At 37.6% G+C, this 17,380-nt stretch overlaps 1 protein-coding gene across 3 annotated transcripts in view; it reads left to right on the top strand.

Annotated features, from left to right (window-relative positions):
* Positions 1–17,380, top strand: part of SLC7A11 (solute carrier family 7 member 11) — a 126,432-nt gene that overhangs the window by 10,630 nt on the left and 98,422 nt on the right. For all 3 annotated transcript variants that reach the window (XR_008296118.1, XM_053216960.1, XM_015073596.3), the window contains exons 4-5: positions 7,089–7,214; positions 10,946–11,045. Coding sequence is in view for 2 of the 3 variants with exons in the window: in XM_053216960.1 (XP_053072935.1) it covers positions 7,089–7,214; positions 10,946–11,045 (226 nt within the window). In the remaining variant the exon portion in view is untranslated. The remainder of the gene's footprint in view (positions 1–7,088; positions 7,215–10,945; positions 11,046–17,380) is intronic.

Here is a 17,380-nt window from a genome sequence, read left to right on the forward strand (position 1 = left end):
ATACATGTATTTTTGAACTTAGGTTCATCCTGGATTTCCTACTTTATCCACCAAACATGTACCTATTCTTCTTCTGTGAAATCTCTGAAGAAAGACAAAGAAAAATACTCAAAGTACATATATCTGAGTTTGGGAGAGGTAATGGCAAACTGAACTCATCATGCCCTTCATGCACACTGTAGATGTGAAACTCAGGGACAAATCATTTAGCCTTTCACATCTCAGTATTCTTACCTGCAGATCCTGTGGAGTCTCAGAGAGTGTTTTGTGAAGATTGAATGATATTCACTGAGACAATGTATGTGTAGTGTTTAGGTCATGCCCACAATTTATTCAGAACAATTACAAATGGTAGCTATTTATACTCTTGTGGGAAAACATCATTGGAAGTTCCATGAGACCGGGGGCCCTTTTACTGCCATATTTCCAGCCCTTTTCATGGCTCCTAGTATGGCGTTTGTGTTCAATAAATATTTGTTGACTGATTTTTATGTGGAGAGATCTACGAAATTTTCTCTAGCAGAAAAGTCTACTTGTTAAACCTGGAGGATTACACGTCTTCAGTTTTCTCACGCAGCAGGACAATGGTGGGAAATGAAATACAGTTTGCTCAATGTGATATTCAGAACTAATACCATGAGCTTTTGTGGGATGAACTATCTTAGCATAGTAGTTACAGCTTAGGCTTTGAAGGCAAACAACCTGGAGTTGAAACTTGGTGTCACAATGTCTTAGTTGTGTGATTTGGAGCTAAATATTAAACCTTCTTAAGCATTACTTTTATTTATTAGTAACATACCTGTGAAAAGATAATCTGTCTTGGACGGCTGCGGAGAGGTGAAATTACGTCAGGTTTTTAAGGCCTTTAGCAAAGTGCCTTGCCCATAGAAAGTACTTAATATATCTGGTGTCCCACTGAAGGATTGGACTAATAGCCATTATTGTAACCATTATATTCTTGTCCCTCAAATAACTGAGGCAGAATCATACCGTGATTATTATATTTGAAAAGAAGACAGAGGTCATCTCTTTGAGAGGTTTGTAAATTTACAATAAAAGTTTTAAAAGGTATCTCTCGTGTGGGCGTACGTATTTCTCAACTTAAATAAAGGTTAGAATTAGCAAGGGTTCAGTAGATTTTATGTAAACATAAATCTATAAATATTACCTGCTTTGGACTTGAAATGAGATAGATAACAGCAATATATTACTATTTTGGTAAGTCTAGATGACTCTTTTTCCTTATCCCAATGCTATTACACTTTTTTGGAGGGAAAATCTGTATTTTGGAGGAGGAAATGGACACTGTACAGACCAAAATTTTGTCACTATTATAGGGAAGGATAACTACGTGTGTTCCAGTTTACCAAACTCCAGTAGTAGAGATTGGTGGTAAAATAGTTCACAAAGCCTGTGTTAATCTTGGATGAACCTAGACATTTTCTTCCATTTTTGCCATTGTTTATAACATCAGCTTAGAAGTTTTGATGTTCCATTTGCAAGCTTGAGACTGTGAGGAATTGGGTTCCTATAATTTGGAGATTTCACTGAAAGAGAAAACAAGGTATTGTTATGACTCAGTGGTAGGTAATGTAAATCAGTGGTCTGTCTGGGACCCTGAAACTAACTTTAAGAAGAATTTAGCTTTAATGGGGCAACCAACCAGGGGTGGAGATGGAGACAGAGAAGGAGAAATGTACCGGGGGGCAAATCTTTCACATTCCAAGTTGTTACATGTGAGTATGTGCTAAGGGTGGAAGGTTGGTGAGATGTAGAAAATAGAGTTTAACTGCATGAATTGCTTCCATGTATTCTTTAGGGAAGGAAAGAGTTTGTGATCATTAGGAATGGCTAGTTCAAGTGTAGAAAAGAGAGGAAACCTGAAAGATCTTGCTACAATCAAGTCACAGAAAGAAAGATTTGAAGTTTTGTGAAATGTTGACCAAGCATTTGAGAAGGGACGCTGGGGTAGGAGTGGGCAGTTACTGAATGCTAATCGATCTGCCCTTTGTTTAAAGTACTGGGCTTCCTTGCTGTCAAATTAATAAAAATGAAAAGGTTTTGCTTATCCCAAATCCTTTCCATTCGAGTAAACATATCAGGCACAGGGAAGTCGAGCTGGGAAATCTTAGGCATTCGCATCAGGTGCTCTCTGCTAGCCCAGTGTGACATTACTCCCTTCTGTGCGACACCATCAAGTTTCACTGTCCTTGTGGCTTTGGTAAAAATTGAAGGATGTTCAATACTTAAAATGATATCCAGTCTTTTGTTCTGGTCTCCTGAAACTATTCCCTATGTAGGTATACAATTCAATGGCAGAATATTATGGTAAAAATACTTTCTTTAAAATATGAAATCTAGTGCCAGATCCATTCCTAACAATCTTCAATCCCAAGTTCCTTCCTGGCTAAGTGTGTATAGGTGAGTAAAGAGCCCCACCCTGCTTCTCATACCTTGCGGGAATAATTAGAGGAAGGAAGAAAATAACACCGTGAGTGCATTATAAGAACAAATTAGCCACTTCCATTACTATATGACTGTACTTTCTTTTCCCAAACTGTTTTCCTGCCATCACTGAATTGCATGAAAGAAAATCCAGGACCAGTTCTGAGCTAGCATTTCAAATATAGCTTGTGGAGTGGTTTTGCTTAAATATTCTGAAGACTGGCTATGCCTACACCTTTTTTCACCATAGCTAAATTGCCAAGACAATGAGTTCTTAGGTAGGTATACATGGTATTGAAATATATAAGGACTGAAAAACAATAACCATATCCTTCTGGAGGATGACAAACAAAATGTGGGAAATTGCTGCCAAGGTAAACATGAACCTTAACAGCGAGAGGCAGAGCCACTAGGAGTTTGAAAGGACTAGGTATATTAGTGAGATCATGTCTTTTGAGCTATTCCTGCATTATCACCTGTGAGCTAGGGGTAAAAGTGTGGACTCTGAGGTCAGTTTACCTAGGCTCCAATCCTATCTTCACACTTACCTGTGTGAACATGAGCGAGTTAAATGCTATCTCAAGTTTCAGCTGCCCATCTGAAAAATTATGCCAGCAACGATGGTGACCACATCAAAGAGAGATAAGGATTAAATAACATTATTCACGTAAAGTCTTTGTACATTATCTGCCATGTAGTAATAGTTTACAATTATTTGATGCTTGCATTTTTATCCCAGGCATTGAGATCCTAGATCTCTCTGGTTTTTAAAGATGTTTATAGCTAGAGGGGCTTATCCTCTCTGAAATTAGTACGTTCAGGCAATGAATGCTAACAAAGAGAGTGGTAACTCAGGCAGATGTTATGAAAACCAGTGGACTGATCGACTTTAACTCACCATGCAGCATCCCTATATTTTATCGATTTAGCATGAAACAGTCAGAAGCCAGAAGCCAGAGAGAACCTGAATCTGAGATAAACCCAGTATACCCAGCTTCAGTAATCTCACTCTGCAAATCCAAAGATAGACTTGAATAGAGAAGTACAGACAGAAAACCTTGTCAGTCCTTAAATCCCAGTGTAAGTCCTTCGCGTTCCCCTAAACATCTTCTTCAGATACAGCTCCCTTCTAAACATGTATTTCTTATCTCCAGGGCCGGTTGGATGGTGGGTCGGTCAGTTGGTCAGTCGGTCTGTCTGTCTGTCTACCTATCTATCTGTCTTTCATTCTTGCATTTCAGTTCTTAGCAGACTGCACTATAAGTAAGTAAATAAAAATCATATATCACGGTATTTTCATTTGGGCAAGAGAAAAAAGCCAAAGCTGATATAAATATTTTCTAATTGTGAAATTTACAATTATTATTCAAATGAAGTAAAGCTAGGTAGGACCACAGAACTTACTCAAATTTCTTTTATTACAATGTGGGTAGATAGTCTGTATAAAAACAAAGAAGATATGATGTGTTTCAGAAACACAGAAAGCTCTTGCATTTAGTGAATCCCAAATCCCCTTTTCAATATTGTTGGATGAGCAACATATGTAGACTTAAATTTCTGTGTAAAGACACATGATGAAGCAGCATTTCTAGTCACTTGAGGACCTTCACAGTGCCTCTGTACTTGCTGCCTTGTTACTTGTTAAGCCTTATCCTTCAGGGTCATAAAGGTACATCTCAGCTGGAATTTGGTGTACCAAATAATGAGTGCAATGTCTGCATGTTCAGATAATGTGAGGTTTTGAGAAACCTTTGAGAGAAATCAGTTTTAACCAGAATTTTTTCTTCAGCTGCCTGAGAGGAAAGCAAGGTGAGATTATCAATTCATAAGATTGCTTTGATTTTTCTAAGAACACTTTGCAAAGTATAAAAGAAAACCCCAAATGCTCACTTTTTTTCTCTTTCAATAGACATTAAGACTTACACTCTTTATGAAAGTAACAAATCCTCTTTCCTCTTCTCAGATAGAGGTTCCAAAAATAAGAATGCCTCTTTCTCTCTCCCCCCTCCCTCTCGTTTCTTTCCCTCTCTCCCTCTCTCCTTTCTCCCATCCACCTTTATTTTCTCCTTCCTCCCTCCTTCCCTCCCTCCCTCTTCCCTTGTCTTGCCTTGCCTTCCCTTGCCTTGCCTTCCCTTCCCTTGCCTTCCCTTGCCTTGCCTTCCCTTCCCTTGCTTTCCCTTCCCTTCCCTTGCCTTCCCTTCCCTTCCCTTGCCTTCCCTTCCCTTCCCTTGCCTTCCCTTCCCTTGCCTTCCCTTGCCTTCCCTTCCCCTCTTTCTCTTTCTCTTTCTCTTTCTCTTTCTCTTTCTCTTTCTCTTTCTCTTTCCTTTGTACTTTTTTCCCTATATACAACTCTTCTATTGTGGAGTACTTTCAGAAATAGTGTTTCAGGTTTTAGGAGCTCTATTTAAAAGAAAGCAGTGCTCTTTTGTTGGTGGTAGGAACATGAGTCCAGTTTTTTGTTAGGTCAGTGTTGTCCCTTTAACTAAATAATGCTCTTCATATGATGACTCATTTATCACAGTCATTTGTATAGAAAAAAAGAAAGGGATAAGTGGATGATGAAGTGGGGAACAGAGCTGCATTAAATTATTTCCAACATATAAGTGCTTTATGTTGGAGAAAGAAAAATAATTTTATTTTTTATCCTTCCTCTGACAAAGTAATGCACTCTGCCATTAACAATGGACCTGCTTTTCTTCATGTTTTTAGCTTCAAACATAGGTAAAATATTTCCCTTAGCCTCACATGGATCCTATATGGGGTTCCAGCCTTCCTGATCATTCTTATCATTACTCCTTTGAGACATTTCTTCATTAGTAGTCTCCTGTTTAACTTTGTGTGGGATCTCCTGATCCCTTATTTTCTCATCTTTGAGATTTTTCAAAAATGAAAATTGCTTTATTGATTTTCACTTTAAAAAGCTGCAGGTCCATTATAAAAATTATTAAATGTAGAAAAAGAAATACAAATTGAAAATTACTGGCTATTCCATCATCTGTAAATACCTTCTGTTAATGTTTTGGTAAACACTGTTTCAGATTTCCCCCCCCCCCCCTTTATATCTCTCTGCCTTTATGTCTCCATTCATCCAACCATCCATCCATCCATCCATCCATCCATCCATCCATCCATCCTTCTCTCTGTAACTTGCTGTATTGGTCAGAAATATATCATGAATATCCTTTCGTGCAATACATATTTAACTGCATCATGATTTTAAATGGTTACATAACAAATCATTAAAAAAAGTGTACTTTAGTCTTCCTTTAGGGGTCTAGGCTATTTTTAAATTTTTGCCATTACTGTATATGTTGTATGTCGATAACATTTCACTGATTCTAAAATTCTGAAATGAGCTAGTGATTATATGAAGCAGTGGAAACTATGGAGATAACCGATTACTGTAGAATATGAATACTTCCTATTGCAACTTGAATTATAAAAATCCTGTGTTTTGTTTTATCCCCTGAGAAGTATATTCATACATTTGTGTTATTTGCTTAGGAGGGATACACCTTTTTAAAAATAAAGTTTAACGATAATAACTGCAAATATCAGGTATGAAACAGCTTTGGAGGGGTGGTTAACACTGAATATTAACTATCAGAAAGAGCATAAAGTTGAATTCCATGGTCTAGAAGAACCTCTAGAAGTTACTCCAGCAGAGGATAGGAGGCAGAGTCTTAGAGTATCGTCATTCATTTCATGCATTCTTGCCTGAAGGTAGTTTTTTTTTTCTTTTTTCTTTTTTAACTAAGGATCCAACTCAATCATTTATTCAATAAAACTGTGTTGATTATCTTTCTGGGTCAAGTATAGAGTTGAACACAAGCAATACAGATCAAATATACTTGTTCTAGTCTCCAGATTCTCATGGTCTACCACATGGGAAAAGTGGATAGTTGAGTGCTACTCAGGAAACTAGACAGCATCAGTAAGAAAGGGAAATTCTGCTGGCTTTACACCCAAGGTGTGTCCTAGACTGGGAACTCTTTTGGACTCATTAACTTACAACTTTTTTTTTCCAAGTCCCCAAACACATTTTGGAAGCCTATATTTTTAAGGAAGGTCGAAAGTCAGTCGTTCATGTGCTGATTGGAAACTGGAGAGGAAAACCAAAGAGCGCTAGATAGGACTAGTTTTGAGAGTGAAGAATAGAGTTGTAGCCAACTTCTTGACATCTCATCCCTTCTTGAGTGGTTCCATACTGGCAGGTGCATATGGGTAACATCATCACAGGAGGAAATAGTTGCCTGACCTACCAAGCTAGAAAGTCATATTCAGCAATTTGATTGAATATTGTGATGACTTCAGGGTTTTGTTAGAAGATACTTTTATCTGATTTTTAGGAAACTATAATATATGCCCAATCTTACTGACATATACAAAAAATGAGATGAATTTTTACTGTCCATTGGTTTTATTCGAGCATCTCAAACTTCAATGTGCATAAAAACCACCTAGAGATCTTGTTGAAAGGTATCTATTAGGTCAGGGGCAGTGCCCGAGATTTCACATTTCCAAAATGCCTCTAGGTAATGCCAACTTTGCTGATTAATGGATGGCACTTTGAATAGCGAGGTCTTCATGTCTTCATGCCAATGAGAATTCACCCTTTGTAACTTTCATTTATTTGTTTGCAGCTGTAGTGATGGTCCTAAACAGCATGAGTGTCAGCTGGAGTGCCCGGATCCAGATTTTCCTAACCTTTTGCAAGCTCACAGCAATTCTGATAATTATAGTCCCTGGAGTTATGCAGCTAATTAAAGGTATGGACTGGAAAGTAAATGCTTTTTAAAATACGTATCTGCTTTTGATCTCTTCTAGCCCTAACTTTTGCTTGTACTAGCAGAATCCCTTAATTAGTCTCTGCTTGTGGAACTTAGACTCTATACTGTCATCTAATTGATTTGAAAGACGGTTGCATTGGGGTGTGTTGGTATTTACAGCTGAATGGCAACAAGAAGATTAAGACTGGGCCAAGCAACAAAATAAGGCATTAGTGAATTCTCTCCATCTATAAACTCTTTGGAGTGAAACTCAAAGTGGAAAAAAAAATTGCAATTAGTTTTAACTACAGATACCTATATCCTCTTAGTTTTACTTTAAAATTGTTCAATGATAGTAGTAAAGACTAGAGAAGAAAGGATATCTGGAAAATGATGAAAGATGACCAATAATTCTCTTACTCTATGGCTATTACTGCTTTTATCTTGAGAATAGAGTCTTGACAGAAAGGGAGTCAGATATGGGACTAGCATTCCTAAAAACCAAATATTATCTGACAAAAAAAGTTGTAAAACTTCATTTTTATTGTTACATTAACAATAATTAGGAGCTGCTAATTGTCCATTTATGAATAGAAGATCTTGGAACTGTCCTGGCTCAATGTTTGCATCAAATCCATCAACTTCAGCCAACTCAGAGGAGATACGATAAAGATTTTAATGCCATGGTTTACACTAAAGAAAGAGAAGACATGAGCTCACTTTTCCAATTCACATTGGTCCCCATAGAGCTAGCCTGCTCATTTTATCTGATCAATTAGAAATGCAGAGAAAATGATCTGTTTTGTTGCTGCTTTCTTTTTCTGGGCTAACTCGTTAGTCTTCTGTAAGGGGTTTCTTCCATTTGTGGAAAGTGCAGAGACTCTGAGTTGTTGACCCTACTTTAGTTCTAGTTTAGGTTCCAAAAGATGATGTACTATCCTTTAAAACTAAGATCTTTTTTTTCTTTTTGGTGTAATATAAGACAATAGCCATTTTTTTTCCACCTATTGATATATGTATGAAGTGAGGTTTTCCAAAGGTTATTTTATTGCAAATTCCTTAAGAGCAGAGATCAGAGTCTATTTTTTGGATCGTTTTTGACACTTGAAATAGTATGATCTTTAAATTAATACTTATGCTATCGGTGCTTAATGTGAACAGGCTTCCTCTTCTAGTTCACCTACTAGAGAAATACCATAAGAATATTACTACATTTAAAGTAAATTTTAATATTTTGGAGATCATTTTTAGCAGGTGTATTTACTCTATTACTACAAAATGTTGATTTTCTTTCTAACTTAATCACATATTTTTCACGTTAATTTGAAACTCCAGGAAGAGAAAAGCTTTATCGATACAGATTATGCACTTATTTCCACTCTAATAAGATCTTGAAAATATTTGCGTGGTCTATATTTATTTATGAGGATTTGGTAAACTTTCCTTTGAATATTATGATTTTCATATTCCTGAGACCTCTGTTATGCAGCCAAAATATTCCTGAAGTTTAGAAAAGCCTGTCTTTTGTAGTATTTTAAAAATGACATTTTTTAGGATTTATGCTTTAGGACCTGGTCTTTAACAAAGTTTAGTTTCTCTTCTTGATTATTCAGTACTGTACTCTTAGAATATTATCTCTTTTGGCCAAGGAGACAATAGGTCACGATAAAAGAATATTCAATAGATATTTTTATCTGAGCCCCAGTATTTATATTTCCCTTCTATGAGGCATTTCTAAATTCACTGTGTCATTTTTTTTTTTAAATGAACTATATTTTGGAACTGGACACTTTGAGGGAAAAATTATTTAGCACACAATTCAACTTTCTCCATTTTTGGTCTCAAAACTCATACTTATTATATTAATATATATTGTTGTCTGGGCAACCCAGGTAAGAACTGAGATTTGATTGAAGAGAGAGGGTCGTAATCACATACATCATCCAACTTCCATCCTCCTTTTATTTACTTAAGTGAAGACCAATTTTGAAAAAAAGTCACATTTCCCCTTTGGATGATCTCATTTGCTATTTTCTTTGGGAAAGAGACTTTTTTTGTATTTAACTTTGAATATTGGCTGAATAAATCTGAATTTTGGTAGGGTTTTTCTTGGTAGTTATCCAAAGATACACACAAAAAAGGCCCAGTATCATTCATGAAGTAGGAAAAAATGTTAAGAATTAAAGCATTCAATCCACATGTTGATGCATAATTTGTTAAAATCTATCCATTTTAAAATTTAGTATAATTCCTTTTCAGTGTTTGTAAAAGGAAACTATGTCATTCTCTAAGACGTAGTATTAGTGGACTTTCTCCATAAAGGCCAGACAGTAAATATTTTCAACTTTACATGCTATACAGTCTGTGTCACGACTACCCAATTCTGTTGTTGCAGGGTGAAATCAGCCATAGACTGGTAATATCAATCCTAATACATAAACAAGTAGGCCTAGCTGTGCTCCAATAAAATTCTATTTAACACGGAAGCTTTGAAAGGCCAGATTGGGCCCACAGGGTTTACCAACAATGGTGGATGCCTAATAGATTACAGGTTGAAAACAGAAAGAAGAAAGAAAGTTAAATGATATGAGAAGGTGGTTCTTGGGTTTTTTTGCTACCTCCTCATTGAGAGTAGACCTGTCGATATTTCTTTCCAAGTATAGAAGACAGAGCAGTCTACCAGCAAGATGAGACACTTTGGCATGAACATTATTTTGAGTTAAGAACAATCCAAACCCAGTAGATTCAGGAAACACTTTTTACCCCATCCCCCTCAGCTACCTGCTTATACCAGGAAGAGAGCTATTAACAGAGATTCTTTTTTACTTAAGAGACTCATCTGCATAACAGGGCAACTTTTGTTTTCCAAACATCTCCTTTTACCTTCCTTCAAATGTCTTTCTCCCCTTTGTATCCTCAGAATGCTACCCCTCTTCTTAGCTCATCTAAGTGTCATATTGTCTCACTGTCTTTGGAATCTCCATGTCTGTGGAGGTTCCCCATATGTACGTTTACTAAATTTGATTTTCTCCTGTTAATCTGCCTCATGTCAGTTTAAGTGTTAGTCCAGCTAGAAGGATATGGAAGGGTAGAGGAAATTCTAGCTTCCCAACACAAGCTTTACATTATCTTCATTTAAAAGAATTCTACTGGGGCGCCTGGGTGGCTCAGTCGGTTAAGCATCCGACTTCAGCTCAGGTCACGATCTCACGTTCCGTGAGTTCGAGCCCCGCGTCGGGCTCTGGGCTGATGGCTCAGAGCCTGGAGCCTGCTTCCGGTTCTGTGTCTCCCTCTCTCTCTGCCCCTCCCCCGCTCATGCTCTGTCTCTCTCTGTCTCAAAATAAATAAACGTTAAAAAAAAAATAAAAGAATTCTACTATACTCCTATGAACTATAGCTTACAGAGTATTCTTTAGTCTTCATTCATGCTCAAACTCTGAAAGAGCAGAGGCACACTCAAACAAGGAAATGGTTTTTAAATGCTATTTTCCTCTTTGCTATAATTTTATTAGAGAAGAAATGTGAAGTAGTTAGTGTTAGTGGTGATCCATATACTTTTGGGCCTCCTTCTCTAGAATGGATAAAGTATTAATAGATAAATCTGGCAATGAGCAGGGAGTGAGAAATCTGGACCTGGAATAGCATAGTTCATCCCCAACCCTCCCATTTCTTTCCCCATGTTTATGGCTTATTCTTTGAAAAGTCCTAAAATCTTTCTATTCTCATTGCAGGGAAAACACAACACTTTCAAGATGCCTTTTCAGGAAGAGATGCAAGTATCATGGGGTTGCCACTGGCTTTTTATTATGGGATGTATGCATACGCTGGCTGGTAAGTTGACATCTCTAGATCTGGTGGTTAGTATGGTTCATTAATTCCTTCAAGTAGTTTGGCTAAGTGCCAAGCAAGGTGCTAGACAGTGTGAATAACCACAATCCAGCACAATCTACTTTTTCTTAAAGTGAGAAAGATGGTGTGGCTTCCTCCACCAGGGCAATTACTGTGCATATGACTTAATGTAAACATAACTGAGTTTTTCAGTCAAGGTGACTATTAGATTTAGCCTGGTGTTGTAAAAAAACAAACAAATGTGGGCCTTAATGTTACTGAAAGATCTATCACAGCCATTAAGTCAGGAAACAAATGGGTGAGCCCTGGTGCATGTTGCCAAGACCAACTGCTCCATCCTGGTGACTCCTGAGGGGGCTGGACAAATTGAAAGTACACCTTCTGGGCTGAGCTTGCCAACACTGTTGCCGAAGAAACTTGGATAAACGTGTCACAAGAGAAGCCAAATGCAATGAGGGTTTGGAAAAGAGGAAGAGAGAAATTTGTTTTGGGTGCTGGCAGTGGGGGGAGGTGACAAGCTCAAGCGTTAACAATCCACCTCTCCACCGGTAAGAAGGACACCTAGAATTTTATAGGGAGAGGTTGGAGCATCTGTGCAAAAGAGCGGACAGTGGGTATGTTTTCAGTCCATGATCATGGGTAGGGACGGGGATGTGTGGGGTGTGGTCTTCTAGGCATTCCCTTGCTATCAGGGCTTTTCTGGTCTGGTGGTTAGAATGTTCTGGTCATTGCAAAATGTCTTTGTCAATGCCTCAAGAAAGTGCGATAAGAAATAAGCACAATGGGTTTTAGTTAGAGCATGAGTTAAATGGTCTTATCTATTTCCGGTTTTAACTGCTGGGGTCTATGAGCAAGAGGGCTTGCTGACATTAAGAACCAATACAAATCACTTAGAAGTCTGTATCAGTGAGGATGTAACAGTGCCACGGGAAATTAAAGATGAGTTCTTTGCTTGTCAAAAGGCCTTTCAGCTGAAGCTCCAAGGTTGTTTGTAAATAGTGATTAATTGATTTTTCTCTGCTTTCCCATGAGAATGAAATAATTCAGATATAGAAATAAGTAAGATGTACCCAGGAGGTAAAATGATACTCTAAAGGCAGGGTAGGAAAACTAAGATAATGAAATCAGGCATACTAGATAATCTACGTTTTACTGGTTCTTACAAATTCCTTAAAATTTCCTCCACATTTCAAAAATAAAGTATGCAGCAAAAATGATTAAAATCACTCTGCCATGGGTACATTGCCTTTGTGCTTTCCAACTGTGATAACCATTCTGGTTGAAGCATTAGAACTTTGTTTCTAATTTATGCCTTACTTTATTCAATAACTTGAATAACAATACTCATGGATAAGAATGGGATTTTTCTCTAATTAAATTTTATCGATGTAAGATTCAGTTGAAGTGACTATTATGAGAAAGCCCACCAGGTAGCAAAGTATTGCTTAAGCATCAAAATCTTTGCAGTAAAATTACATTTCACAGTTTTGGCATAATTAGTGGCAAAATCTCATTATTATTTTTGGAGCTACTAGTTGTACAATTTTAGCTATGAGAGTGTTCTGTAAACATAAAAATAGTATCAGGAAACCACACTAGCTCAAAAATTATGTAACTGCATTACAAATGCAAATAAAATGTACTTTCATTCCTTTACTGTTTAGATTCGTACCTTCCAGCTACTGCATGGAATATAAAGATGTATTTCAAAATAAATGGAACGTTTACCATATAAATCTCAATGAATTATGAAAATATAGCATTAGAGGAAAATCAGGAGGGTACAGGAACTTAAAAAAACCTTTAACCTAGTTTTTGAAAGCCATTCAAAGATTGTAGCTCTAAGTAGTATAGTGTAAAATATTTGTATATTCAAGAAATATTCTTATAGCCATTGTGTGTGTTAATCTTGAATCACACAGTATGTTTGAAATCTTTTTTATTTTTGTCCAAAGCACAATGTGATGCTGGGCAGAGAGAACAGAGTTGTGATCACAGGGTTCATAGCAGAATCAACTATTCTATGGCCATTCAGCTTGGATCAAAGCTCTGGTGCCCTGGGGCAGCAGCCAAGCTACTGGGAAGGGCACCCGGAGACCAGAGTGAAGTGGGGAAGTGATAGAAGCTTTCAGCTAGAGCCAAGTGTTGGGAGCCCAGCAATATTCACTCAGGAATGTGGAATGTGGAGATAGTCACAAGGGAGATTTGATTAATTCTATTGAATGAAGTTTCTTTTGCCTGTGACTACCATGCATCTGTTCCCACGGAATCTTAAAATACTCCTCTACCCAACTCACTCTCCCGCTACCAGCACCAAATATTCAGGTCACCTGCTTCATGTAGAGCAAACCTTCTCCACTTCTGTAGGCTTTTGAGAGCTGATCGATTTCTCCATTTCTCTCACTCTTTTCATTTTGAATTATCTTATTATCTGAATATTTTGTTTGATTGATGCTGAACCCAACATGTGCCTCTCGTTAAAAGGATTTAAGAAAGCAATTTAGGTGAAACGGATCAACTTTCTTTAGCAATTCATGAAGTGGGCAGTCTCCACTTTCAAGAGTCCAGAGAAGTGCAAAATGTGATGGAAGACAGGGAACTTTTATAGGATGGGCTTAAATTAGAATTAATTAGAATTCTTAGAATTGTTTCAAAGAATAAGGAACAAGAAAGAGAAAGATAGAAAATGAATAAGGAACAAGGAAATAAAGATAGATCCCAGAGTTGGTGTTTGGGGACTGAGTGGCCCTATCTTGGGCCTAGAAGTTTATTTCAATTTCTGTTTACAGGGAAAGTGGGGTTTACGTGAACTTTTGTTTGTACTTTTACGCATATAATCCTCATATCCACTCCCAATTTTAAAGAACAGAAAACTGTTGATTTTCTCATATTCTTAAGGGATCACTTCTAGTACTAGAAATTAAGGCCAGGATTTTAAATGGAATGTTGTCTGATACAAGTGGTTTGTGGAGAGACAGATAAGTAACTGTGTTTCTATAACAAGGTTTTTATGCTACCTGAATGCTGCTTTGTGCATAGGCAGAAATAATCTGGTTGTTAATCTATGGCCATCAGTCTTAGAAAAAGGAAGCTGTGTTTAGAAGAAACAGTCTTTCGGTTTGGAGTTCCAGAGGAAAAGTTAATATCTGGCTGTAAATGGAACAAGATGGAGACTAAAAGAGTTCACAGAGAGGGGTATTTATTCCCTTCCCAAATGTGATCCTGCCTCTCTGACCTCTGTCTGTCTTTCACGGTATAATTACAAGACTAGGTGGCGGAATTATAAATGAGGCACTGTAAATGAGCCTCTGCTCTCTGTGCTGCTGCTGTGACAACGTTTGATGCAAACAAAAAGTGTGGGGGGCATTGCAAATAAGTCAGACAGAAGCAGCCACTGTCATCAGAACTCAACCACCTAGGGTGTAAGTAAAAGCAGCAAGACCTTTGTTGTCCAGGAGGCCTTGCTCTGTTAGCAATTCAACTCCTCCATGGTGAATGGGAAAAAGATCCTGCCAAACCTTGGGTCTGAATAAAGTAGGCTTTTGGCCATGAGGAGTGCAGAACCTTTTTAGAATGATGAAAACTCCTTCACAGAAACATGATTAGGGGGAAAGAAATCATTAACCCAGCCAGGTCACAGAGTTGGGTCAGAGCAACTTTAATATCATCGCCAATGTCTGCATTCAGAGAGATAGGTCTGCCAGTGTTCCCTGTGGCCCAAGGGAACTCAACCAATTTCAGTCCCATATCCTGATCCAAAGCTAAATATTGCTTGGTGGGATTTTTTTTTAAACTGCGTAATAGAAAGTTTTCCGGTGTCTTTCTTCTCCCTTTTAAATCCTATCCTCTAGTGGATTTAGTCTTTCGAAAGCACCTGCTGGGATTATTTTGTACCATTGTGTCAAATCTAATCTAAAGAATAAGCTTCTTTTTAAAATAATTCACATAGTTGGGTACTGGGATGCATTCACAGCTTTGTGGTACTTTTTCTACACAATTATGGAAGAGCTGAAACAATAGATCTTGTGAACATTCTCTAGAGGCCTTGAGGAGATGTACAGCAAGGAGAATGCTATGGACTCATTGCTGGAAACTAGGAGAGTATAAAGGTGTATTTCCCATAGGATGTGAATGTTTGGACCAAAATAGGAAGCTTTCTCCTTTGCACCCCCACCCAGCCTTTTCCTTTTCTCTATTCTCTGGAGCTATGGCAAATATTTGAAATTGTAGCCTCCCCCCCCCCCAAATATTTCCTTTCTTGCTGTAAACATTGTTGGAAAACACCAGTTTCTAAAACACCTATTAAGAAGGAACTGGATATTTTTGATGTGAGAAGCCTGGAAACCTCTCTCTCTCTCTCTCTCTCTCTCTCTCTCTCTCTCTCTCTCTCTCTGTGTGTGTGTGTGTGTGTGTGTGTGTGTGTGTGTGTGTGTGTGTTTTGTTTCATTTTGGGGGGATTTTTTTTCTTTTTTTCCCCTGCATGTTCTTCCTGTATTTCCCATTGCTTTGGCCTTATAACAAACACATGAAATCCCTCAGAGTGCATATTCCAGATATAAGTATTGATTGTTACTTGCCTTCCTGGTATAACTACAGCCTCTATTTTTAGAAACTTACTCTCCAGTCATTAAAAAATATCCTTGGCTGCTAACTTTGTAGATCACCTTTATTGCTACTGTTCTGTCAGCTATTCAAATGTTTCTACTTAAGACACAGTCCTTAAAATATTAGATGTCTTCACCTTGTTAAAAGATAAACTGAAGCATATTAAAATTTTTAAGACTTTATTTGAGCAAAAATCAATTTGAATCAGGCAGCATTTAATCTAGCAGATAGAATGGAGCTCAGAGGAACTGTACAAAATGAAAGACTTTTATAGACAGAAGGGAGCAGGAACAAAGAAGTTAGTGTAGGCAAAAAAGCAGTTGGTTTTTGCAAGGTTACTTTCATTTAAACGATGACAGAGATCTATCAGGCAGATTACCTAACTAGTACTAATCAAGTGATTCCTGAGTGGCTGGTTTAAAGTTCCGTTACTGGGGGAGTTGAAACTATAATTGCCTTGGTTTGGTGTTGTGGAGCTTAGCATAAGTGACTCCATTTGGAGCTTATTGTCTAGTGTTTAACAACCATGAACATCAACTTTCTACTTGTGAATTTAGATGGGTTTTTATAAAGATGGGATAAGACAGGTTTTCTCGTTCTTGTTTTAAGCTATGACATACTTGATATTAAAGTCTGTTGGGCTAATATTCTAGCCGTTTGGTTTTAGGTTATAGAAAATTCATACTTATAGACCCAAGCTTCTGTGTACCTATATTAATAGCTATTTTATCTTCCATGGAATAAGAGAACAGAAAAGTGTTTTGAAAATATGACTTTTTTTATTTTGTGGAAATGCCCTAAATGTATGAAATGAAGAAGAGAAATGTCTTTGTCTTCATATGTTTAGCTCTCCCGTTATGATCTCTTAGCTTTCCCATATTCGCAATTAAATTATCTATATATGTTTGTTTGAGGATGGAGTCTGCCTCAGTCATACATCTTAGAACCTTGAAAAAGAACTATAAGGGCTTAAAAGAGTATCCAACAATCCCTTTAGATTGGAAAAAGAAGTCAAGGTTGCAAGGTGGTAGACATTTCTGGGTGGGGTGAGTAGAGTCACAAAGTCAAGGAAAGGAATCTGAATTTCTTTCTCTAGGGCCATAACTTTAGGGGGATATTTGTAATCCTATCAAACTTGAAAGTGAACTATTTTGTGCCTAGAATACTTTTTGTCATGTAAGGGACCCAGAAAAGCATTCAGGACTTGGGAAAAGTGTCCAAACTGTTCTGCTGTTTAGTTATCCACTTACAGTGTAATGACTGTATGTCTAAAAATGGCAATTTCATAGTCTTGTGACTTGAGTATCTGGATAGGCACATACCAGAAAACAGTAAATTGAAAGGAAGAAGTGAAGATTAAGAATCTATTATCTTTGATCCCGTTGTCGGTTCCTACTTGCCCTTGTGTGCAAGTATGAAGCCATGAACTCTAAAACTGAGAAATGCTATTGTCACACTTCTATTGTCCTATAAGCTTTGATTGACCTGCCACCGCTACTAAAATCTGGATTCCTGAAGCCTAAGGCCATCTGGTACTTAAAGTCTGTTCTCACTACCCCTGACACACTTTGAGCTGCAAAATACTAAACTGTGGCTTCCACCCCTGTGCTTGTGTGCTATACTCAGTCTGGAATGTTCTTACACCACTTCACTAGGGCTAGACGTTAAGCATTTTTGAGGACTCAACTTGGGTGATGGCTTCTCTAGAAAAT

The sequence above is a fragment of the Acinonyx jubatus genome, chromosome B1 (genome assembly GCF_027475565.1).
Source record: "Acinonyx jubatus isolate Ajub_Pintada_27869175 chromosome B1, VMU_Ajub_asm_v1.0, whole genome shotgun sequence".
NCBI lineage: Eukaryota > Metazoa > Chordata > Mammalia > Carnivora > Felidae > Acinonyx > Acinonyx jubatus.